The sequence below is a fragment of the Poecilia reticulata genome, chromosome 2 (genome assembly GCF_904066995.2).
Source record: "Poecilia reticulata chromosome 2, P_reticulata-male-v2, whole genome shotgun sequence".
Lineage (NCBI taxonomy): Eukaryota > Metazoa > Chordata > Actinopteri > Cyprinodontiformes > Poeciliidae > Poecilia > Poecilia reticulata.
In genome coordinates, this window is record NC_088831.1 from 17,899,373 (window position 1) to 17,926,479 (window position 27,107).

At 42.8% G+C, this 27,107-nt stretch overlaps 1 protein-coding gene across 3 annotated transcripts in view; it reads right to left on the bottom strand.

Moving 5' to 3' along the window:
• Nucleotides 1–22,208: 22,208 nt before the first annotated feature.
• akap11 (A kinase (PRKA) anchor protein 11) overlaps nt 22,209–27,107 on the bottom strand; it is a 31,167-nt gene continuing 26,268 nt past the window's right edge. For all 3 annotated transcript variants that reach the window (XM_008437566.3, XM_008437553.3, XM_008437558.3), the window contains exons 11-12: nt 26,854–27,053; nt 22,209–25,695 (exon numbers count right to left, since the gene is read on the bottom strand). In XM_008437566.3, the coding sequence (XP_008435788.1) occupies nt 25,516–25,695; nt 26,854–27,053 (380 nt within the window). In that variant the 3' untranslated portion in view covers nt 22,209–25,515. The remainder of the gene's footprint in view (nt 25,696–26,853; nt 27,054–27,107) is intronic.

Below are 27,107 nucleotides of genomic sequence, written 5' to 3' on the forward strand. Positions count from 1 at the left end.
TATTTCCCCAGCAGCCAACAGGAGGGAGATATTGACCCATTATTTGTGTAACAACATTAAAATTAATATAAAAATATTTTTTTGTGTGTAAAAGCATTTAGTTATACATACATGGAGCTTGGTGCTCTTGGGGGCCCCCTGGTGTGGGGGCCCTGCTTAATTCGCTTGCCTTGGGCCACTTCTCAATGCCACATTTAGCAACTTTAATGATTTTTATTTACCTACTTTATTTATTTATTTTTGCTTTCCTTCATTTTAATTATTATCTGTATTATATTCTGTTCTAATAATAAAATTAAAACAGTAAATGTTCTTGCTGTATTCAATCTACAATATTCTTCCGTGTTCTTTGCTTTTCTTTCATTCTGGAAGGCTGGGTTTTTTTCATGACTTTAGCAAAGTGTACTTTCTTATTAAACCTGCTGGTTTTTGCTTGCAGCAATCATTGATCCAATTGGTAACGTTATTTGCTTTTAGTGAGTCCAGTGAGATGTTTTAATTTTGTTGTTTTTTTACTCCTGATGAATAACCGTATAGTTATTGACGTGCAGCTGAAACGTAGAGGTGAGCGATACTGAATATTTTGGTGTACCAAGTAAATCAGGGCCAGTATCGCCAATACCGATACTTTTTATCATTTAAGTTTGATATATCACCAAACCTCTGACCTTACGGTGTTTTTGAAGTTTCTCCTTTGAATTATTTTTTGCTAAAACCTATTTTTTGGATAAACTTTTATCCAAAGCAAGAGCAAAGCAGAACAAATGTTTCTGCACTTCTTCCTAAATAAAGTGAGATAAAAAAGATCAAAGCATCTTTCTTTTTAGTTAGAGTTGAGAATCTACGACACAAAAATGAAACAAAACTTTAAGGGGGGAATCTGAAACTAAGGTAAGGTAATGCGAACTAAGGTATCGCATTGATCCAATATTGACTTGGTATCGATACTGTGGGTATTTTGGACGGAGTCGTCCACCTGTACTAGCTGCTGCTGCCAGTGCAGGTGGCAGGAAAAGCCTTCAGGGTTGCTAAAATTAAACGGTTCTGCAAAGAAGAAAGAAGAAAGGCAAATTGCCAGATGTTGCATTTGTTGGCACCAAGGCTGGCAAAACCAGTTTGAAGGCACACAGAGATTAGGTTGTTTTGAATATGTCATTCTTTTTGTCCTAGTAAATGACATATTTATTATTATTAGTTCAGTTAAATTATTTTATTGCAAAAACACCCCTGCTGCTTGTTAAAACTTTGCTGAAGCGGAGGCTTAAAGCCAGACGTCTGTTGTTTGTTTTGACAAGAGACTTTGCCTGCAGCTGCTTTACTGATAAACTGATAAACTGATGCCATTTCACCCGGTTTTTTTGTTGTTTTGTTTTGTTTTGTTTTCATATAAGTCACTGCGATGTTTTCTACATGCTTTAATCAAATATTTTTCCATTCGTGCTGGCGGAAAAAATCAAATTTCCCCGGCTGGTCCTCTGGCTCATTTGAAATGCAACAGCTGGGTTATGACAGGATGGGAACACAGCCTGGTCACATCATTACTCAGAAATCTTCATAGATGAGAACGTATTTGATTATTTTAAAAAAAATAAATGAATAATTTTTGCATATGTATGATAGTGGATGAACATGGTTCATTTAAATGAAACTCCGCTTCAAGATTTTCCTGTGGAACTGGAATGTGATACGTTTCTGTTTGCTTATAAAGATAACGTTTGGTTTAAAGTCAGTGAGCCAACAGGCAGAGTGCATGTGTGATACCATCAATCTGCGGTACGTCCTGGGAGAAAAATCTGCCTTTAAAGAGACAGTAGTATGTACAGTTGTTTTTTTTGTTTTTTGAGGTCTGATGCATGTTATAGTGTTTCGCACACAGATAATCTGTGGGATTATTACAAATAGCATGTGGTCCCATAAGGTCTAACACTCTATATAAGCCTGAACACACCAGCTCTGCAGTGAAACATGGTGGTGACAGGGTCATGCTGTGGGGAGGCTTTACTTCAGCAGAGACAAAGAAACCAAGGAAAAGCAACCACAGCAACGAGTTGATTCCAGAAAATATTGACTCAGCATCTTTGGAGAAGGTCCTGTCTCTTAGCTTCGACTTTGACGTGGAGCAGGTCGGTGAGGTAGCCTGTTAACGGAGGGCATTGTGGGTAAGAACTTTGACGTGGACACGTTGAGGGGCAGGAAGTCAGGACGGCTTCTGGAGAACTGGAGGTGACGTGGTCAAGAGAGCCGGTGTGGGAAACCCGGCGAGCATCAGAGCTTAGGATGTGCTGGAGTTTATTTTTGACCTTGGCTGACTATGCACAAAAACGTCATGACAGTAATAAAGTCTGGAGGTGATGAAGGCATGGATGAGAATTTCAGCAGCGGAGAAGGCAGCAGATGGGAGGAAATGAGTAGCATTTTTTATCGTAAGACAGCAGTTCTAGTGAAGTTGTGGATGTGTTCATAGGAAAGGCTTCTGAGGATGACACTGGCTGACTTGTCACAGAGGGAATTTCAGTGCATCTCAGTGAAGCAGCTGGTCAAAGTGGAGGGAGTTTTAATGCTACTAGCATGAAAAGAATGCCTGCTCAACCTTCCAACCATGAGTTTATGGATACACAATGAACTACCTTGACTCCTTCAGACTAGCCAGCAGGGATTAGCAAACACCTGGTGGAGCTACTTCTCAGATTAATGCTGATAAAAACGTTAAAGGGTTAACAGCCATTTTGTGATGACTTCAAAGTGTTAAATTACAAACTCAAACTTTATATTTGATATAAACAACATTTCTATAACAACTGGAGATAAAAAAAAATATTTGATTGTGCTATAAAATGATACTAAGTGCCTGGAAAACAGATAATATTTCCCTTTTAAACACCCAGAGTAAAATACTCTTCTGTGGTCAGATAAAGCAGCCAAAACTAAACTTACCTTTGCATAAAGTCTAAAGATGATGTGTTAAAAACAATAGTTTTTATGTGGGTTTTTTATGTGTTATGTGTTTTTATGTATTGTCAAAAATTGATCATGTGTGTGGATAATTCATATGCACACACATTATCTTTTTTTTTTTTTACTGGTACAGAATCTTAAGCTTAGCAGTGACAGGCTGTGACAGGCAGGCACATAGCAGACATTTCAGGGAGGTCCGTTCTCTCAGATATTTCCTTGTTTTCTAATAATAGAAGCAGCAGAAATAAAAAGGTATAAAATATTGGCTGCATGAATATTTTTTCCTTTTAAATTATGGAATATCATTTTACCAGATAAAAGGAAATGAAAAAAAAGGAAAACAGATGACAAGAAGCCTGGAATTCCACTGTTGCACTAAGCAAAGAAACTAATGCAACCGGCGGACGTCATGCTGGCCTGACTCATGACTCTGGCCACAGCTGTCGCAGTCTGGGCTTCCTGTTCAATGTTTTACTGAATAATTCTTTCACAATTGACCACATGTGGATATGAGGAACACCGCAAAGCTTGCAGGTGGCTGTCCATGATGTTACTTATCCGCCTCGTCGCGATCCCTTCCAGAGCTCCCTGAACTAAGCAAGCGATCAAGACTAAGACTCCTTACTTCTGGAATTCCAGATATCAGACGCCGTGATCTGAGGCAGCAGCGTGACAAACAGATAACTGAGGTTGATGTTTGTTGTCACAGTAGTAGTACGGCTTTCACTTATAGGCTGTCCGGGTTTTTGCACAAAATCGTCAGTTTGCTCAGTTCTGCCTGTTGTGAGCTCCTTTCAGGTGTTTTAGGGCCTCTGTCACTTTAAATCCAAATACCTGGCACTGGCCATGCCCCCTCACCTCCAACTCAATGTTTACACTTGCACAGGAAAATGGCTGCGGACAGATACGAAATTATACAACCATATTTCTTTGAAAAGCAGAAGTGGAGCCTCCTGCACAATCAACAAGTGCTTTCTGGATGGTAAGTCAACAACAAAACACTTGTCTTTTCCAGCAGCCATTGTACATACAGCGCATACAGCAGTAAAACCAGCTGACCGAAACGGGCTGGAGCTCCATTTAAGTTGCTAGGTAACAGACTGGACTTCACCGGTACTGCTAGGTAACGGCACAGAGTGACTTAACAATCGAAAGGTTTTTGAAATGACGCATTCTCCAGAAACCAACAAATATTAAGTTATTACCAAAATATGGTTGGGTGTTTTTTAAGGCCTTGTTCTGTTTTTAGAAGCAGTTGTGAAAGAATGTGCAAAATGTGAATGTTCCTTGGTCGGGTGAGGATCAATCAGCCGTCTGATTGATCCTCACACCTGTCCAGACAGCATTCCCAAAGTTGACCCAAATGAAAATAAAGGTGTGCGCTCGTTCATGAGTTGTTTGTTTGTTAAAGGTCAGATTTAGAGATGGGAAAAGTCGCCAAAAAATTGCACTCGAGTAAGTCTAGCACTACTTCAACTTATTTTTTTACTCAAAGAAAAGTAAAAAAAAAAATTGGTAAAAAAGACTACTCAATCGGGTGTGCTGTGGTGGTGCAGGGGTTAAGCACAACCTATGTATGGAGGACGTGGCTGTCACAGGCTCGATTCCCGGCCTGGTAACCTTTGTCGCATGTCTTCCCCCTCTCTCATTACCAACTTTCCTGTCAATTAACTATCAAATAAAGGCCACTAGAGCCAATAAAACCTTTTAAAAAAAAAAGACAACTCAAGTACAGAGTAACTGATCAAAAACATTCATAATTTAATATTTAAAAACTGCATCATCAGATGGATCAAAATACACATTGATGTCAAAATGTTGGTATTTCAGGAACAAAACTGAAAATAATGTATACATATTACGTAATTACAAAATAACAATACAGGGCAAAAGAAAAAAAATCCAAAATTCAATCTAAGCTGGCTTCTTCCTTCTTCACATTATTGCTTCATGCTCTTTACAAAAGCTTTTATAAACATTGCATGTAGATATTACTTGCCCAGAGCCAGAACTGAACATGGAGGCGCAGCATTCAGCTTCAATGCATCACAAATCTGGAACAAACTTCCAGAAAACTGCAAAACAGCCGAAACACGGAATCCCTTTAAATCAAGGCTAAAGACCCAGCTGTTTAGAGTTGTCTGTGATTGGCAGTAAGCGAAACATCAGCACATTTGATGATGACAAAATGTAATATTTATTGTCTGTTTCATAACTGTTGACTGTATGATGCCTTTATGATGCAAAGCATTTTGTAACTGCCTTGTGGTGAAACGTGCTACACAAATAAACTTGACTTTACACTTTCTGGTCACTCAAAGCTGTTAATACCACAGTCAAGTCAGATGTTTTACTTCATACGTGGATTTATTTATATACATATCATGCAGTTTTCCTTATTCAGATGAGAACTCTGGAGTAAGTATTTATCCAGGTGAAGAAACCCCATCAACAAGCAGACAGAGGAATTTGCCCAGCTCCGGTGCAATTTGGCCATCAGACTGAAGAAGATGGAGCTGGAGGCGCCGGCCCTCTGATTGGTGGAAAACCTCTCCACCTCCTGAGGCCACAGATGCCGTTTTCCCAAATATGTAGAGATGCATATTCGGCAAAAACAAACAAATGCTGCTGCTTATTTCTGGTTTTGTTTACGACTGCTTGATAAATCGAAGCCTAATGTTAGCTCTGTGTCTGGCCTGAGTGGAGTGCTTCAGGTCGATGTGGTTGCTTACATGTTGCTCCGGAATTCATCAACATCTTGCTCACTTTCTCCATGTGTTGCTCTGGGAGCCGCAGCTTCAGAAGCTAACAGCGCAAACAGGGAAGTAAAACAAAGACTGAAAATGAATTAACAAGACATTTTTCCCATGCGTGAAATAACCTGCCAGTGGAACTAGGACTTTTTCCATCAATATGAACAAATTTTTGACTCTAAACAAGCAACTATATATTGATTGAAAATTCCTTAAGTCAGTTTTGTCTTATTTCAAGGGTACTAGGATATTTACACTAGAAACTAGACCAAAAATACGTGGTAAGACTTTGTGTTTTTGAAGTGTAACTTTCCCCACAACAGATGTTGTCATCATTATTCCAATATGCAACAGCAGTATCACAATTCTTCATAATGCTGTCAAACTAATGCTCTCTTACAAACCTCAGACGCCTTCAGAGAACCGTTTTGTTAAATAAAATAACACAAGTCTCAATTAAATAATTTGCATACAGCTTGAAAACGCCGGTGAAAACATTGTTAAAGGGTTAATACAGTGATGACCTCCTGAAGGCCGAGAGTCAGAAAGAGCAGAAAGTTTTAAAGAGACAGGCTCAATTTCAATTCAATTCATATTTGATAAGTGCAGCATTTTTATAACATAGTGACTTGGTTGTGTTGTAAAATGTGCAAGAAAAATGCATAATGTCCCTTTAACATCAGTCGTGCAGCCGACTTTCTGATTCTTTCATCCTGTTTTTTGCAGGCCGGTCATCTCAGAGGTTGAAGCCACTTCTGTTTCATCAAGTTGACTGATTAAATTGTGCTTTTATCATAATTCATTTGTTAGTTGATTTGATTCTTTTTCTTATAATCCATTTTTCATGTTGGTAGTTGTGTGTGTGTGTGTGTGCGTGTGTGTGTGTGTGTGTGTGTATGCGTGCGTGTGCGTGTGTGCGCGCGTGTGTGTGTGTGTGTGTGTGTGTGTGTGAGGTTTATTGGCTGAATATTATCACACTGCATCTAACGACACCATCAGATGGTGCCTCAACCAATTTAACTGAAAGGATCTCTAACTCTACTGATAATTCAATTCAGTTTATTTATGTGGCAATAATTTCACAACAAATAAATTATTACTCACACTTATTCATTCTTGCATCTCTGTCGCACGTCATATTCCGCATGTTTGTAAAACAACAATTTGTCTTAATTTCCACCTACCTCACGATTACACACTCTGGCCTGTACATTAATGTGTAAATAAAACACACGTTTGTTATGATGTGATTATTGGTTCCAAAGGCCTTCCGTAATGTTACTACACGTGTAAATAGAAGGGGGGAAAAAAGCATGTAAGACGATAATAATAGTAACAATAATACATTTTATTCAGAAGCGCCTTTCAGAGCACCCAAAATTACTTTACAATAAAAGCAACCAGACTGAACGATAGAAGGAACAAACACCAGAAATGAACATCGTTAAAATGACCATAGTTAAAATGAATATAGTTAAAATGAACTGAGTAATTACACAGTGTGCCAATGGTGCCATTAATTTTATTGCATGTTCCGACTCAAGCCTTCTCACACATATGAGAGAGAGCAGTGATGCACGGTTACTGCTGGAGCGCCCGGTCAGGGCCCGGGCCCCTGCAGGCGTGGCGGCGCTGCCTCTCCGTGGCATCTAAACATGGCGGTGGCTCCCGTTACCCCAGAGAGAGTGACCTCCATCAACCCTGCCGCTGTCCCGCTGCCAGCACAACAACACAGCAGGGTTTCAGAAAGCCAGCAGGAAAAAGGAGCTCACTGCAGGAGCCGGGTTATTTTAGGCAGGAGCAGCGACAATGGGAGGAGAGGGGCGGTTGTACGGCCGTTACTATGCTGGGTGAGTTTGCGAAATTCAAACTAATTTAAAGGTGCCAGAGGAGTTCATGGGAGAACGCTGTTTTTACAGCCACCCCCACCCGTCCCACTCCCCAACCTCGTGGTGCAGCAATCATTTAATACTCCATCATTATGGACTTTCAAACTTCATAAAACCACACATGATTTTGGTTATGTTGTAGTAGTTCACATTACCCCCACAGACTTTTTACAAGACGTGTGTAGACCTGTTGATGTTTAGCCTCTAAAACGCAGGGATTGGAGTTTCTCGGTATGGACCTTCTGAACCCACAATATGGCTCCAGCAGACTCCTGAGTTTGGCTCAACGTAGCAGGGCCTTGGCACTGATGGTGGAAGTGAGGCTATGTAGCTGTGAGATGCACTCCTCTTTTGGTCAGGGGTCATTAATGCACTGCTAGGATCTGTGGGTTTCCTGTGCCCTCAGAAATGTACATTTAGGATTTAGGAGATCTGAGCTGTGGTTCAGCAGAGGCTGTCCACAGGTTAAAGTGGCATTTGAGCTGATCCCTTAAAGGGCCAGTATTATGTGTTTTCCAGGCACATGGGGCCATTTCATAGCACAATCAAGTAACTATGTTACCTCCGGTTGTTGTAAAAATGTTGTCCATATCCAATATGTCTTAAAATAATTTTACGTTGTAATTTAACTCCTTGAAATTGGGCCTTTGCGTCTTTAAAATTTCCTGTTCTTTCTTAAACGCTGCCTTCAGGAAGTCATCACAATACGGCTTTTACCAGTAAGTAGGTTGTATAACGAGTTCAGCAGGTGAGCAGGTCCACCAGGTGTTTGCTGATTGCTGCTGACTAGTCTGAAGGAGCTGAGTGGGAGTCGTGCTCTGTTCTGTGGAAGCTTGGAAACTGCAGCTAACAGGAGGAGCTGCTCGGTCCACCAAGACGTTCTGCACAGCCGAGTGGTTGCCATGGAGATTAAAGGACTCCTCAAACTTACATGAAAGAATCAAAGCAACACCCCAGGTGTGTTTTTGTTGAAAGAATTGTAATGTGATGCAGTTGGTTTTACAAAACATCCTCCTTTCACAATGAAACAAGAAGAGAAAACAGCCTAAAACATCTACTGACCAAATAGAGTAAAAAGGTCAGTTTCACATTTACCAGAAACATCTTGATGATCTCGAAGCATAAAGAGAAATTGTTCTGTGGACGAATGAGAAAGAAGTAGAAGAGAAAGAAAACACCTACATTCAAACACGTTGGTGGCAGGTCACCACCGTGTAGAAGCAACCATGTTGGGCCAGGTTGCTTCTACAAGTGGAACATTGTGTCACTTCATATACACGTATAAAACTTTATTAGACATTTTTGAGGGGTTATTTCAAGTTTAACGGACATAGAGATGGAAAACGAAGGGAAAAAGGTTTAAAGGGAAAGAAGAAGAGAGGAGTAAAGGAGAGAAAGAAGAGCACAAGTCAACACTCTTGAAGTCTGTTTCCATACCTGCAGAAAGAGAGAAAACAAGACCAATAAGCCATAGCAACAAACAACATATGCATATATAACAATAACAATTATAACATAATTGAAAAGTAGATGTACCAGTTACCAGAGGGGAGTATGGTGGGGGGAAAAAGGTGTGAGGGTGATCCAGGAGAGGGGGGAGCGGCTAAGGACCCAACCTGACATATAAACAGGAACACACAGACCCAATCACACATTCCCACCCTCATGCTCACACACACATGTTTACACCCACTCACCCAATGTAAACACGCATGAAAATGTGCGCCATACACCCACTCACTCTCCACATTCCCAGGTCCAGGTAATGCCTTCCCAGATGGGCAACTGGTCCCCGAACCCAGGAGATGGTTCCCTTCCTTCTGGGGTGGAGAAGAGCAAACCGGCCCAACCTCAGCAGTAGCAGTAGCAGCAGCAGCAGCAGCAGCAGCAGCCTGTCGAACCGCCCCTGATCTGTCTTCACGCCCCTTTGTGCTGCTCCTGGCAGCCTGACAGAAAGTGGAACCTGACACTCCAGCAGAGGATGCCAGCTTGACAAAAACCTCGTAACTAAAAATGGAGGCAATAAATGAGGTAAAGTAGAAAGGAGAAAAAAAATCGTCTGCATTCAAAGATAAAACTTCAGACAAGGATGTTTACCACACCAACCCTCGCGTCGCTACAAGCAAAGTATTATCTCTAGCCTACAGAGCATTCCTCGTCAACCATGGCCCTGCGCTCACCCCGGCGTTAAACCCTGCAACCTCACGCTGCAGCCTGCCGCCTGACGTCAGCGGTTTGTCTCCGTCTGAGGTCTCTGGGGTCAAGGGTGAGGGTTCAGGGTGCAGAGACAGACTGTGGAGTCATAGTGAGCAGGGCCCGGTCAGTCTGGCTCTGGTTCTGGCCGTGGCTATTTCGGCTTCAAAGCAACCAGCAGGATTCCGCTGGGTTCAGCCTGTTTTGAAACCAGAGAGGGGAGAAGTGCAGGAATTAGCGAGGAAATGGTGGAGCTGCTGCCCAGCGCATAAATATTCGATGGCACGCATCCTGCCATCCCGACTCGGCTGCTGCGTTGGCCTTTGATTGAACGCGTGCACCAAAGCGATCGCGTGTCGTCCCGGATTCCGGGCGCGTGAGAAACCCGGGCTGAAGGTAGAACCTTCCCAGGTTTTTCCACTGTTTATCATCGACCCTCTTTCATCTTTCTGCTCTGCAAGACCCGAGGCATGAAAAACTGAGGATTGTCTCTTTCCCCTCACTCCCACATCCTCTATGGAAAGAGGGTCATTCCAAGTTTACAACGAGACACACATACACACACATACAATTTTGTAGCCACCTCCATGGCAACTCCAATGTTTACACCCCGTCCCCCACCTCCACCTCTCCCGTCACATCGCACCATCTCGCGGTTTTATCAAAACTGCCCGTTTGAAGAGAAAATTGGAGTGATGATCAGCCTGAGCAGGGGTATTCCAGGCCATTAGACGGATACAGTTTCAGCTGATGTGTGTGGCTTGGAGAGTGTGGGAGAGTTTGGACGAAGCGGCCAATGGAAGCAGGCCGTCTTCAGGACTCCGCGGCGGGACGTAATGTGTGACAATAACGAAGCTGGCAGCAGAATCGATGCTTTATGAACTTCCTAATGAGCGTCTTGATGTAAACACATCCTGTTGGTGATGACATGCTGGAGAAAAGGCTGTGGGAGGAGCCACATGCTGGTGAGGAAGAGGATTTCCCACAAGCAGCCAGCTCCTGGGTAGAGCTCCAGGAGAGCGTGTGGGAGAGGACTAATGTTTACATACAGAGAAATATGAGCATGAAAACGCAGGGTTGTTATACAGACCTTGGCAGATGGGTGCAGATGATGATTTCTCTCTCTCTCTCTCTCTCTCTCTCTCTCTCTTTCTCTCTCTCTCTCTCTCTCTCTCTCAAATCTTGCAGTTGAGTGGAGGTTGAAACCATGAATCGCCTTTGATGGCAGAGATCTGAGAAGCTTAAATCTGGGAACCGGGCCACAAGATCTGTTACATTCAATAAAACCCCAGAATTCTTACCAACCTGTTTGCAAGTATTTGTCGCAAATGTGAACTTTAAATAAACGTTACAAGAAGAAGCCATTGTTGATAGATAGAATGAAGAAGTCTGGTTTGCAAACGTGACAAAGAAGGCTGTCTGGTCAAATGAGGGAGAAATGCGACTCTTTGGCCTATGCATTTTGGAAAACTAGGACTCAGCGCAGTAACGCACACAACTCACCGTTCCCACAGTGAAACACGATGGCGCCGGCACCATGCTCTGCTGAAAACAACTGTTCCAGGATATGAAGGGCCTGAAATTGGTGGAGATTTGTCTTTCTGCAGCACAAAGACCCTAAACATACAGCCAGAGATACAACGGGATGGTTTACATCAAAGGCCTTCAAATTGCAGTGCAGTGACCATGCCTCACACATCAAGTATGTCCTCCTTCTTACCCACAATGCCAATAAAAAAAAAATTACTTTACAAATGTCAGTAATTTGTAAAGTGAAAAAAATCCCCTGCAAATAACCTGGTATATTTCAAAGAACTTGTAGGTCCTGTGATAATAACATCTCTGTGGTTTGAGCAAAAAATGGGCAGGATCTGATATGCAATTAGGCAGGTTTTGTTTTTCTGGCCGCATTTTTATATGAGTGAGGGTTTTATGAAAACCTTTTGGGTTTTGATGAAAACCTAAAAGGGTTGTGTTCGTTTTGATGCCATACATGACGTGCGGCATCAAAGCGAAAAGGCTGATGAGAAAGAGCAAAATCAGAACCAAATTTAATGTAAAAGGCTAAAGTAGCTTTCACAAATTAACTCAAGTAAGGTTAATATAGCATCTTTAAATTTCAGCAACATCTCAGGCTTCGGTTATCCCGTGTGAATGCGACACATAAAAAGCAGATGTTGGGGTTTCAGTTATTTATGGTGCACCACCTCCACCCCCCCCCAAAAAAAAAAAAAAAGTTTTTCCTGAGTGAACAGGGTTTCAGTTTTGCACCACACATGACATTTTGCATGCAGGCCAAAACACTTTCTTGTCTATGTCCTGCATGCGGTGTGTGGAAAAATGATGTACTGTATCATTTTCTTTCCACTACATTTACATTTATGCACAACTCTGGGCTGGTCACAGTCCCCGTAAACTCACTGACGTTTACGGCTGCAATGTGACAAAATGTGACTTAATGCATCAGCATCTGAGTGGGAAGATACCGCAACCAAAACCGGCATTTTGAAAATACCTTTACTGTAACCTCCAAACTTCATCTCTCATTTGAACAATTCCTCCATACAATAAAAGGGCTTCAGCCTCTTTTAACTGCCGTGTACCCAGACTAGGAAGTGGCTGGAGCCAGAAGGAAAGCCCTGTGTTTAAACTAATCAGCAGGAGACATCTCCATTCATCCGGGCCTCTCCAGGATCTCCCAGTCTTGCCCTTTACTTCCTCTCTGTGGTCAGAGCTGATGTGCTCATGCCCAGTCTCAAAAAACCCAGACCACAGTGTCATCTCCAAGGTGGGCGTGGAGGAAGTGCTCTGAGATCATTCAGAAAGAAAAATGGATTTGCCAAGGTCTTTCCTCATTCGTGTTCCATCAAATCCTAATTTAAACACACGCACACACACACACGCACCTGAGTCAACAGAGCAGTGGGTGTAAATTGGCTGAAGATGAGCAGAGACACAACACAGGATGAGGCAACCCATTACAGAAGCCTCCCCATGTCTTCCTTACGTTCTTGGGTGGGGACAGCAGCGCTCCGGCCAAGGGGTGTCTGTCTGTTGTTCTTGTGAGTCAGGCAGGATCTCTACTCAGGTTCGCAGATAACATCCAATATTATTTACCAGGTTACCAAGTCCACACCGAGCTCCGATTGCTGTTTTCAGTCTCCGTAGAGTCAAAACAGAGCAGTTGCTTTGGGAAGCACGGGCAACCTCTCCTCCCGATCTTTTCAGAGGAACGCTTGTAACCTTAGGATGGGTCGACAACTTCCTTTGACACAAACCGCCGCTCTCCTCTTTTCCGTTTGGGGCTGTCCATCCTTTCTTTCCCACGCTGATAGTTTTCACAGTGCAAAGGGGTTTGGGTTGCCCTGGGAGTTGGAGAGCCGCGAGTTATTGTCGGGCTTTCACGCACACCCCAGCAGCACCGGCATGGCTGCGTGGTCACTCGTGGAAACGGGCAGACAACAGGCCTGGAAACATCACGGGCGGCGGCGCTCTCCTCCCCACTGGTCACTCTGTGGGATCTGCCGTTAAGCCACAGCTTTTCTCACAAAGCCAACAAAATCAAGGCCGACCACCAGAGACTCTTTTGCCTTGACATCTGTAAAAAACATAGCAGCATCAGTTTCTTCCCCAGGGAGTAGCTTTTTATTTATGGTAATAGAAGCCATAAATAGTCCAGGTAAGGGACCGATATGTACAACCTTCTCATGTTGCTTCTAAGCATAGCGGCGCTGTGGTGAAGGGCCTGTGACTCATTCAGGCATGAAAACGTTCTTTTGAACTCAAAGGGAGATAAAGTGTTCTTACCACACATAACAGAACCTGTTCTAATTGTATCTTAAGGCCTTTTGTTTCTATTGTTCACAACTTTCCCTGCCACACACCACGGTGGAACACGCCTACGCTGAGGTTTTAGACAGAGCAAGGTGTCTCCTGGAGCTGGTAGGAAACACCAACTCTAGGTGATTACCAGAGTTGGGGATCCACCTGCTGCATGGCAGGGATCCACCTGCCATGCAGCAGGTGGATCCCTGAAGGTCAATGAATCTCTCATGACCTCTGACGAGTCATTGCTGGATTCAGCTCAGTTCAATTCGTCTTTTCTAAGGAATCCAGTGGATCGCGTCGAGTCATTGACTTGCAGCATTCAGTCCTCCTGGATGAGCATGGAGCATGGCGTTGTGTCATTGACCTTAGAGCAGGGGTGTCCAAAGTCCAAAATCTCCCTGGTTTAGCACACCTGCTTCAAATGATGGCTCGTTAGAAGGCAGAACATTAACTTGCTGAGGAGGTTGTTACAACCACTAGGGAGAGCACTAAAACATGCAGGATGCCGGCCCTCGAGGACAGACTTTGGACACCCCTGGTTTAGAGCAATCCCTCACACTTTGTATGCACGTCACGACACTGAAGAGGAAAAACTCCCATTTAACGGGAAGAAACCTCGAAGCACATAAGCAGTTTGCTAAAGACAACCAGGACACAGGACAGGGATCACTGGCAACCATGTCCTGTGGTTAGAAAGACCAAGACAAATATATTAGAGTCACATGGTGTTGAGACAGTGGCAGCAGCCAGGTGAGGAGTACAAAGATGTGTCTTGTCTAGAGGAGGGGGAGTGTCATGGTGCTGCTGGCTGAGAGGAGCTACAGTTCATAGAGAGATCAATAAATCCCAACATGCATTATGACATACTGAAGCAGAGCATGAGCTTATTCCTTCAATGTGGAAGGGAAGGTGTTCCAACATGATAACGACAGCAGACACGCCACTGAGACGACCGCTGCCTTTCTAAAGAGACTCGGGGTGAAGGTGCTGGCTCTTACTCAGGGTTTGCGTCTCCAGATCTAAACCCTATTCAGCTTCTGTGAGGCATTCACAAAAGAAAGTGGAGGAGTGCACGGTTCTCTAACATCCACCTGCTCCTCGTGTTGGACAAGAGGTTTCCAGTGGCAACCTGTGAGGCTCGAGTGAACTCCATGCCTAAGAGAGTTAAAGCAGTTAAATAATTCACGCAATACTGACTCTCGGGGCACAATTTGGACATTTCCACTTACGGGTTCACTCTGTTTTGTTGCCAGTGGTTTAGATGTTAATGGCTGTGCTGAGTTATTTTGGTGCGATTCTTCTGGGTGCTGAACGGTTTTTGGCACTTGCCATAACTGCAGTTGAAACAGAGAACAGTAGTTAAGTTAATGCTAGCGGTGTGCAGTGCTCCGCTCAACATTAGGAATACATTCTTGTACGGTTTATATGCTGCCGTCATCACCACAAGCACTCAAGGCAACAAAGCATCTGGTTTGGGATAAAGCAATAGAGCAAAAGTATTTTTTTTATTTCTTACACATTCCCTCGTGGAAACGACTTTAGCACGCCTTGCCTTTTCATGCATCCTGGCAGGAAATCCTGTAGAATGTCCAAACTGCAAAAAAAAAAAAAAAAACGTTTGATCATCTAAAGATCCCAAAGAAAGAAGTTTGCTGTGAATAAGCTCCAGCGTGAGGAGCCTCTTTGTTCCAAATGCCGTGGTACAATAGGTCACCCAGAACAACCTCGGTGATGCAGTTGAGCCCCTCATTAAACGTTCACACCTATTAGTCCATTGTGACGAAAGACAGAGCTAATGGATAAAAAAGGAGTTGTCCTGATGTCTGGGGTAAACAAAAGACTTACAGGGATGATGTAGCTGGTTTTCCCCTCTCTAACACAAAGCCCACTACAGTATATCATGGATTCCAAGTGCTTGACTCAAACTGCCTCCTTTCCTTTTTTTCTCATTCATCGGACTCTCCTAACAACCCATCCATTTGTTGCTGTTTGGGAGGGAAGTGATGTCAATGGATCTCAGTGGGGGGATACGCGCCAGGTCCCAGACTGATCTGATGACAGAGACAGAGACATCAGCCCACTCCATCTAGGAGCAGAGGTCGATCTGTTCCGGCGCCCACCCGCCATCTCTCCCTATACGCCGACTGACTCAGCATATAGACAGACTTGCTGTCTGTACGGTGATTGCTGTCCATCACTGAGGGCAACAGCAAAATCCTTCTTCTCGTTTCTACGTCTGTCAGAAAAGATCAATAAAAAGAAATTTCTAGGAAAGTAGGCCTTTTGTCAGAGCAACATTCCTGTGGTCGCCCTCCTGTGACGCTTGCTGAACTCTTCGATTGGGGTTTTCGTGGTTGTGCCTCAGTAAGAGTGTTACCTAGCTCCATCCTGGCTACTCACTGTCCTGTGGCCGCGTAGAGCATCAGCTGACGCACTTCACATTAGATTTGGTCTGCGCCTCTCAACCACATAATCATTGGTATGTTTACTCACATTAGGATGTCTAAACTCGTAGAATATTTGCTTGAAGAAGAAAGAACCTGGAGGGTGAATTGAAATAATATGATAACATTAATAATCCCAATTACAAACAAGAGATGACCCATGTTGAAAAGTATGGTTAGATCTGTGCTGGAGTGATCTGGTACTGTTCTGTTCTTGGTTACTTTGAGGTGTGTTCTGTTTTCATGGTTACTTACTTTCCACTAGTTTTGCTGCTAGTGCAGAATATTACTGTAGAAATGTGTGGGTACAAGCATAAAAATGTGCACGCTCACCACTGAGGTCAAATGCTTTTCAAATTTCCCATTGGCCACTTAAATTTCAAGATGACGGCCATTTTTCAAGATGGACGCTGTTTTTGAGCCGTTTATACCAGGTTTTGCTTTATAATGTTACACATTTTCATGACTTCGGAGAACTTTATGTCACATCACATGTGGTGATCCTATTCATACAACTTTAAAGTAACTTTAAAGTAAGAATATGTAGAAAAACCAGATGCCAAATCTGAGACTGAGCCGTTAGAGAGTCTCACACCAGTCACCAACTGGAAGGAAATGAAGATGATTTTCCATCTTATCTTCTGATATTTTTTTTTTAAATGTGTTTAGCGGTTAAGAGTTAGCTTCTGATAATATTTTTGCTTTCAGCATTTGCCAGGTTTTTTTTTTTTTCATTTCTTTAGCAGTTTAGTATTAGCGTGTTTCAGATGACTTCACTCCTTTATTTATACTGATAGGGGTTGAAAACTGAAACAGCCCAACATCTCTGATCAGATCAGCTCTTGTTTATGAATTCCCAAGTATGTAGGAGTTCTGATTCTGTGTTTTTCTTGTTCATCAGCATGGCGTTCCCTCAGTGACATCATTCATTCTGGGAACAGGAGTCAAACAGGTGGCCCATATCTAAAGATGAAAGGCAGCAAATACATTTCTAATACCCCAAGGAAAACAGTTTGCCTTGATTAGACGGCTGGTATGTAGCTGGAAAATCCGGGAAAAAGGAAAACCACCTTTCTGGTGGATCTAAGAGAGGTAAAAATGGCAAACGCTCAGCAGATGATCAGCACCAGCCCATAGTTACCTGTAAGGACTCTAACAATTACAAGACATCTGTGTGAAACCAAACTGTCAGCAAGAAACCCCCACATATCGCTGTTATTGACGAAAATGACAAGATCTTGAGAGATTACTGCAGAATGTTACAAGCTGTGTTTCTACTACCAATGTGCACATACCTTTGTTGATATTCCAGTAATGTCAATAAAACAGTTTCACAATGTTTCCGTAAAATAAGAAATGCAATTAAAATCACATGTGAATAAGTTTGTTTGCTCAATAAGTCATTAAAAAACACGCAGCGCCATCATCCACTGATCACTTCCTGTCATCTTTTTCGTCTTTTCCACCAGTAACATCTGGTTTCTGATCACATGACTCGCGAGAAGCAGAAAAAATTGTTCCCATTGCAGTTTTGCGAAATATACAAATTTCGATACGGCCGAGGAACCGCCTCGTGCTAGCACAAAAACGTTTTATCAAAAAACATGAGTTTTTTGGGGTTTTTTAAGTGCTGTGTTTCCGTTAAGCAAATTTATTTTCATAATTCCAGTTTGCTCAGTTTTAAAGTCAATACTTTGGTCTTAGGGTTCAATATTACGGCCACGTGTCAGTTTGAACACATCTGAATTCATGCAGAGGCCATGTTGCCTGGTGCTGAGGAGGAAATACAGCTGGAATGAGTGACGAGTTATGGAGCAATCAACCTGATCCCCCGACCTTAATCCAATCCAAAACCCGTGTGACATCAAACGTGTTTCTGAGGCTGAAGCGGAAAATTCACAGGAACAAAGAAATGTAATCCATCGGTTCTGGACTGGAATACCCCTTCGTGGGTCCCACAAGCTGGTTCATGCCGTAGGGATGGGAAACAGCTACACTGATTACAAAACTAAATAACAGCTCAGTGAGTCACTGAAAAGTTGCAGTAAAAGTTCAAGTTTGTTCAGTTTGTACAGTAAATGTTTGGGTTTGTAAAGAAACATGCAGATCAAGTTGGGCATTTCTAACATTCAGTTTTTCTACTGTCCATCTATAGTCTATATCTGCATGTTTTTTCAGAGCCTGAACAAATCTGACAGAACTGTCTTCATGTTGTGCTTCGCACTGGAACGCGCTGTGTCCCCTGTGAATTTGCATGCATGGAATAAAAATTGTTCTATTGATTCTGACTTCTACTAACTTTTTCAAACTTGCTGCTACTAGTTTGACCGCAGTCCATTTCGTTTTGTTTTGCTGGATTGCTTTTTCTGAAAATTTACAGTCAATAGCAGTGTTTTGTGAACATCTAGAGTTTCCTGCTTTGTGTTGTTGCTTCTTAGCGTCATGTCTGTTTTACACTTCCCAACTTTCTGCATTCTCTGTGTGAATTCGGAACAAGCCTTCCTTTAATGTGGAAAGGAAATAACAGTGCTGTTGTAACAGTGCTAAATTATTTTCCATTGGTTATTCAAAAAGGGTATAAATAATTTTTTGTCGAACAAAAACCAGATATAACATGAATAAAACCAGATTTTTGTTTTCAAAACCAAAGATCTGTGAGATACTGTATCGATTCATCCAGAACCAAACTCCTTTCTGCTGTTCTTTCTGCACCTCCCTCCACCACAAGAGTTGCCACAGCAGCCTCCTCCACCCCACAGCTGCATACACACAGACTTGGCAGATGTTTTACTTACGCCAGGTGAACTTCCTGACAGGTCTCCACCCCGGACTAACCCCCAGGAAGGAACAGGAATCCAACCAGGAAACTCCGGGATCACGATCTGCCTTACCAAGAAGGAAACGTCTGTGCTACATCAAGACAATTAGGAATGTGTCTATCAGTTTATATGCTGTTTTTTTTTCATGGCATGATTTGCATTTTAATGTGAGAATAATAGTACGGAAATGAAAAGCTGAATTTAAAAGCACAAAATACATAAAATAAATCAAACTGAGTGGATGGTGGATGGATTGCTATTTATAAAGCACTTCTCATATTATCTGCAAGACAAAGATAAAGCCACAAAAAATTAAGACTATATCAATGCTATATCAATGTTAAAATATAAACAATCAAAAGAGAGAGAAAAATCAAATAGAGTCTTGTTCAACAAATTACAGCGTGTGTTATTATTAGGCTCGTTTGTAATATCAAAATACTTTTTGAAATTAACTTTTCCACGGGCACATTTCCGGTGAGAGTTGGACTCAGCCAAGGCTGCCCTTTGTCACTGATTCTGTTCATTACCTTCATGAACAGAATTTCTAGGCGCAGCCGAGGTGTTGAGGGGATCCGTTTTGGTGGCCTTAGGATCGCATCTCTGCTTTTTGCGGATGATGTGATCCTGTTGGCTTCATCAGAACGTGATCTGCAGCTCTCGCTGGAATGGTTCGCGGCAGAGTGTGAAGCGGACGGGATGAGGCTCAGTGCCTCCAAATCCGAGGCCATGGTCTTAAGCCGGAAAAGGGTGGAGTGCCTTCTCCGGGTCAGGGGGGGTCGTCCTGCCTCAAGTTGAGGAGTTTAAGTATCTGGGGATCTTGTTCACGAATGAGGGAAGAAGGGAGCGGGAGATCGACAGGCGGATTGGGGCAGCATTTGCCGTAAAGCGGGCGCTGTACCGGTCAGTCGTGGTAAAGAGAGAGCTGAGCCAAAAAGCGAAGCTCTCAATTTACCGGTCGATCTACGTTCCCACCCTCATCTATGGTCATGAGCTTTGGGTCATGACCGAAAGAACGAGATCACGGGTACAAGCGGCCGAAATGGGTTTCCTCCGCAGTGTGGCTGGGCTCTCCCTTAGAGATAGGGTGAGAAGCTCGGTCATCCGGGAGGGACTCAGAGTAAAGCCAATGCTCCTCCACGTTGAGAGGAGCCAGTTGAGGCTCGGGCATCTGGTCAGGATGCCTCCTGGACGCCTTCCTGGTGAGGTGTTCCAGTCACGTCCCACCGGGAGGAGGACCCGTGGAAGACCCAGGACACGCTGGAGGGACTATGTCTCTCGGCTGGCCTGGGAACGCCTTGGGATTCCCCTGGAGGAGCTGGAAGAAGTGGCTGGGGAGAGGGAAGTCTGGGCCTCCCTTCTGAAGCTGCTGCCCCCGCGACCCGACCCCAGATAAGCAGAAGAAAATGGATGGATGGATTAACTTTTAGTCAGTATTAAATATGTTGCCCATGTTTCTCTGAAATATTTTTATAGTTTTGACAAGAGATTCTGATCTTTCTGATCTTAGATGTCTGTCATGTTTTCAGTACCGGTAAGCAATAACTTCAGTGCGTGTGGAATGAATCTATAATACGTGATTAACACTTTGAACGACAATCTTTTTTTTTCTATCAGGGTCGCTGCTCTGGGAGTCAGAGCCTCCCCACGCCTTTCTCTCTCTCCTGGAGGGAAAGAGTGGGCACAGATTTAATTTAAAGCTTGCTGGGAATTACTTCCCTCAGTCAGGACTCCCACGCTGAAGCATTGGTGAGCAGCATGGCTGCTAGGCGAGGCCCCGTCAGCAGGTTTACTGCGACTCGGAGTATCAAAGACGGGCTCTTCAGACGCATTCCTCACCTCCTGTATCACAGCACAGCCTGCAATTAGCTTTCCTCCAGCCTCCCTCCTCCAACCTGGAGGACAGTCACCTCCATTCATCCACTGCAAACACCTAAACACTGACTGTCCGCCATGGCAACCGTCGTCTAACTACATATAATGGGGCGCACACTAAGTTGCAGTTGCTTTTTTGCTTGTGTGGAGGGAAAAGGAAGAAACGAAGCGCTGTTATCGAGACCATCTTTTATAAACAGTCCTTCTGGTTTCCTCTGAGGAGGAGGAACCTGCTTCATAGTGAAAACCTTTATTGTCGCTGATGTAATCTCTGTGTTCAACAAAAGGGCCTGTTATCTGCTGGAAGTCAATGCTTCGACTCTCCTGTCATCAAGCTGTTGCTAACATTAATTGCTGAAGGGAACTTGCATCAAGACTGATTTGATGTGGTCGCATTTCTGTTTACGGCACTACTGCAATAAGACGGCTGTAGTTAATCGTTACTTTAACTGGTGTTCAAACTGCAGGTCGCCGGGTCTTCCAGTAAGTCTGCAGCTTACAAAGCTGAGGTGTAAATGGGGATGAGGAAGAACTCGCATTAAGAAAAGTTACTTGAAAGAAGTCAAAATGTATCCACTGAGTGGAATTCACATGACAACTTTGTGACTGATTTGGATCTTTAACCTTCACCATTTAAAACAAAGGATTACAGAGATTTGTTAATATTGCTATCATCCCCTGGACCCCCTGAATCAGGTGAGCTTGCTAGAAACATGGTGTGAAGAGTGGTGGAAGCTAACATGCTAGTTAGATCAATAAATCTCATCAGCTGATCTTGCGTCCAAAGGGCATTATTGTCAAGTTCCATCTGATCAGAGCAAGAATGCAGCAAAACAAAGAATATTTCCAACCACATTCTCAGATCTTTTAACTTAAAAGTTAATACACAAATCAAATTAATTCAATTGAAATTTTTGATCAGACTTTATGATCAAGAATTGACCATAAGTTTCTGATTGGTAGAGGTGGGCAAACTATTGATATCAATACCAGTCGGTATCAGTATCGGATCAATGCTTTAGTTTCAGATTATCTTATTTTTGTATTGTAGATTCTCAACTCCACCATGAAAAGATTGTATTTGCTCTCAAATTATGCTTTTGCACTTTGCAGCTTTGTTTGTTTTTCTATCGTTTGTCATGTTAATATGCTTTTACAGTATTTTGTCCAAATTCTGTCCTACGATTTGAGCAAAAATAATGACGTTTTAATTACAAGTAATAAAACTTGTAATGAAAATTACTTTTATTACTAGTAATAAAAACAACCCACATCAAGGGCAGAAGTTTCACAATATGTCAAACCTAAACAAAAAGTATTGGTATCTGTACCGATAACGATACTGCTGTATCAGCGATACCAAAGTATACAGTATCATAGACCCCTACTGATTGGTTCAACATACACACCAGATAAATGTTCAATACAGACGCATTAAAAGGAGCCAAAGCCTTTTAGCACATAAAAAGCTTTATTCTCACAACAAGCTTTAACATTAACAAAGTTAGAGTTCAAGCTTAGACTAGTCAGCAATGTCACTAAGGAGAACAAATTCACTGTCATATAATTTAACATAAACTATTAAATATCTTCATTTGGCAGGGATGTTCAGAAGGAAGCGACAGGTGATGAGGTGAGGTCATTTTCTTTTTTTGTTTCTTTCTACGATGCGGTGGGCGAGGAGCAGAAAACACTAGAAACAACTGTAGCAAAACAGATTTACAGTAAATCAGCCTCTAAATGGAGTCTTGGCAGGTTCGTAACACATTCAGCTTTCACAAACAACAACAAAGTCATAGAGGTCAGGTGGGGAATGAGAAGGAATGTAAATATTTCAAATAAATTCTGAAAGGTGAAGGATAAAACCTGGCGAGGTCCCAAATAAACAGCTAGAAACACGGCAGGAGGAAATCTGTCTCCTGATACATTCTTTTTATTGTAAACCAACAAACTCACACTTCTCAGAGGAATACTTCAAAACTGCTTAATTCCCGTTAGGATGTCAATTTTGGATACTTTTTAAGAATATTTTTTCAAAATACAAACGCCTTCAGGATTACGGAAGAATATGGTAGCAAAACGCTGAAGCAGGAACACGGCGTCGAACTGCGTCACACTGGGAAGTAATGTGAAACACAAGCTGCGTTTTCAATTACTACTCAATTATGCAAATTGGAATTACGAATATAAATTCGAGTAATGGAAATGCCAATTTCAAAATAATAAAAAATAATATTAAAAGAAAGTTTTTGTGCTAGGTTGAGGTGGTTTTTCGGTTGTAAAATTAGCGTATTTTGTAAGACACTGCAATGAAAAAACGTTTTCGCATCACAGGAGTTATGCGATCAAAAACCGGATGTTACTACTGACTGAAAAGACGGAAGGAAGTGGAAGGTGGATGAAAGCGCGGCATGGCTTTTAAAGACTTATTACGTGGAAAAAAATAAGTGATAAAAAAAAGACGTTTTACGGCCTTTATCTGAAAGTGGTCAGACAGGTTGTGAGGGAGAGGGAAGACATGCGGCCCGGTTCGAGGACTGTGTCGCGCGCGCCGCCGCAGCGCCCCTCGCGTGCGATTTTAATCGCGTTTCTCATTTAATGAAAGCACCACAAATTCTGCGAAATTGTGTTCTGTCGACATTAACGGAATATCGACATAGTTTTGCGCCCATTTGTAAAGGAAACGCAACTACCGGCAGCAATACCGCTCAGGTGAAGCAGGCAGAAAGAAGACGTGATTGAGCCACGGAGGCGAACACCACCGCCAACACTGGGCTTTAAAATAATACACCAGGACCCCACAGCATGGACGCCACTCTTCGGTCCCCCGTATCAAAACAATAAATTAAACACAAACGTAGTTCTTTCAGTTTTCAGGACGGCGGGTCTGGAGTGTGAAGCGGCAGAGGGCTCGCGACGGTGACCAACGAGGGTGTGTTTGTGGCCTTCACACTCCTGAAGGTGACACAGAGTGTGTGTGTGTGCGTGTGTGTGTGTGAGTGAGTCCTGCTTTCAGCTATGCACATGCACACATCTCCTACATCTTTTAATTACCGTCTGCGTCACCGGAGCTTCCCTGAACTGAACCTGCCCCCCACCGCCAGCCCCTCCTCCGCCACAGATGACTACCGACCCGTTCAGCTACTACTGACTGGCAGCTTCCCACCAGTGAGATATTTTAAGCAGCATGTCATGTTCGATTAGATACTTTTGTGTAAAAAAAAAAATAAATTAAAAAAAAAAAGATTTTTGTTTATATTAAATTCCTCTAACTTTAGTAAACATCATGCACTCTGGGGTTTCTTACTAAGTTTGACAACTGAGGACGTTATAATGAAGCAAACAGATTCATTTCTCTGCAAAAAAACAAAATCTGACCCAGTATTTTTCATCTAGTTTCTAGTTCACATATCTTAGCAGACTTAAAATGAAGCAAAAGTAACTTATAATTAACTTGTCAGCGACATGTAAAAGCTTATGTGAATAATTCATTAATATTGATTGAAACATGTGTTTCACTGAAGGGCTGGACTTTGTTTGGGTTGCTAGGTAACATTCTGAAGGTTTTTAAAACTGCTCATTTTCCAGACACCAAAAAAACTTTAATTTATTGACAAATAAAAAGGCTGCATGGTTTTTTTTAAGCACTTTGGTTGTTTTTTGTAAGCAGTAGAAACCCAAATAGATGTACAAAAAATTTGCAAAATATGAATTTTGCATTATTGTTCCCCTTTAAAACAAGACCCCTTGTTAGTGAAATAATCTGAGTGGAACTCGTACTTTTTAAAAAGTTATTATTAAGGCATTACCGACTTAAAACAAGCTTCTGTATCTTGCTGAAAAGTTACTTATAAATTAGATTTGTCTTATTTCCAGTGTTCTAAGACATTTGCACTAGAACCCAGACCAAAAGTACTTGGTAAGATTTTGCATTTTTGCAGTGAACAACAATACTCCTTCATTCGGCATTTTTTAAACATATTGATCTCTCTAAAGCCACGATTATGGCTTCCTATATCAACATAAGGTGACAGTAGCAGAAAAAGGTTTCTCACACCTTCACAGACAGCTTATATTTCTGAACATTTGGCAGCACATTGATGAATTACGATGAAGAGTCTCAGTTCTTCACAAAAACTTCACTGAAGTGAACTGAAAGGCAGGAAGCTTCAGATGATCAACTAAACGGTGGGATAATACTACTCCTTTGAATTGAATCTGATAATAAAAGGGTGTGGCGTGTGTGTGTGTGTTTGGGTGCATGGTTGGTCTCTGAACATGTGGAAACACCACGGAGGTGAGCAGAGGATGTGATGACATCATCTGCTGAGCAGCTGTGGGGATTCCCTGTCAGAAATAAAAAAACAAAAAACAACACATTTTCTCTCTCCCAGCTCCATCCGTGTCTGTCTGGAAACACAGGGGGTGGGTCTCTGACTCTTCAGCTCCAGAACAGAGGGAGGCTTGGCAGCGTGGGTGGGGAAGGGGGGGGGATTGGGGGGGGGCAGGCAACAAGAGGGGTAGAAAGGGAGACGGTTCCTCTCATCCGACCTGGAGACATGAGGAAAAATCTGCAGCAACACAACAGGAAGGTGGAGAGAAAAAACACAAATGCAGCTCAAGGAGCTCTTTGTAACATGCTGCCCAACTGAGAGAGGGAATGGAACCGATAACATGGTTTCTGTGGCGCCCTCTGGTGGCTAACGAGATCCTAAAAGGCCTTTCTTGAAATAATAAAAAACAAAAAAATCAGGAGGTTTTAAGCGTGTTCCAGGAGCCACTGGAAGAGCGCGGGGTGCTGGGTGTTTCTGGTCCCCCCCGGTGGCGGTGGCGGCGGCGGCGCGTGGCAGAGGCTCTCCTCTTGGTAGCGCAGCAGCATGTGCAGCAGATCTGCCACCTTCCACTTCCTCTCCTGGAGCTTCTGCACCACAGCGGGCAGCTGAAGGGGCAGACAGAGTTCTGGTTAATGGCTTCCTGCTGGAAGAAGGGGTCAGATACACAGGATGATGGAAAATTATCAAGGAATGAGAGGAGGATCACCAAAAAAAATTCCATGCAGTCATGGAAAATAGCTGCGGTTGTCAGGGCCGGATTTACACGGATGTGGGCCCCTGGGCTGGAGCTAGTTTTGGTGCCCTATGCGCTACAGAAAAATATGTCTACTAAGGCAATTTACAGAACATTAACATGTAGTCGTGTACATGAATTGATGCATGGTAGGTTTAATACATCCACTGGCCAATGGCTCCAGGTTGTTCCCAAGCAAAATCTTATCAAACGTCATTTTCAAATATTTGAATACGGTTTATATTCATAAAACTCCCAAAATATAAATATAACTCCTCTAATATCAGGTTGTGAGATTTATATATAATATAATATAAAATAAGATATGCAAAACACAAATCTTTAATTACATTGTTAAAACATCATTGGGGCCCCACATCCTAAATAAATAAATAAAATGGGGGCCCTGTTAGCCCTTTCTAAAGTCTGGGCCAGGCTGTATTATTTTTCACCTTTTTAAAAAAATCATGACAGTAAAATTTTTTCTTCATCAAATCATAAATCAGAGCACAATGGGGGAAACTAAGTACACCTTCAGCGTTTCAACAGATTACAAATAAAAACATCACCACTGATCACACAGTCACTAAATGTATAGATGGAAATTATATTTTGACACACAAGTGTACAAGTCCTGCTTTTAGCATGTCTGTTTTCCAACACAAAAGAAAATCTCAATTGTAAACATGCTTTAGAGTTGAAGCCTACATAAATAAAAAGTTTCTGCATACATCCATAACAATCACAACTTTTGTTTGTTTTTATTTCTTCTCCTCCGTCTGGCACTGAAGTAATGACCGTCAGTGTTTGGGTGTTGCATTCATGTTCCTGTAACTGTTAGCGGAACAAACCGAACTCAGTTGTTAGACTGAACGGGACTGTTGAGAATGAACTGAAAGAGACGCTGAGCTAAATGTTAAAATTTTTTAACTAAGTCTTAATGTAACCACTGATGATAATCTGACTGTTGCTGCAACATGCGGTCAATTATCACCAGTTTGACAAAGTGTGACTCGTTCCACTGAATCACCTGCTGCAGCTCTCTGTCCACGTTCAGCTGGATCTGAGGGACGTCGACCACGGAGGCTGCCGCCCACTGCAGCATGCTCCTGAGCTGGGGGTCAGAGGTCGCGTGCTGGAGGCCTCGTCCGAGCTCCCTGAAGTCGGAATTGATGATGAGCAGAGCGGTGCGCGCGGTCTGTGCCGGAGTCCGGTCTGCACACAGCGTCCCTGCAGCACAGAAAGGCCAGCAGCTCTGCGTTAACCGTTCTGGACCGGGCTCCC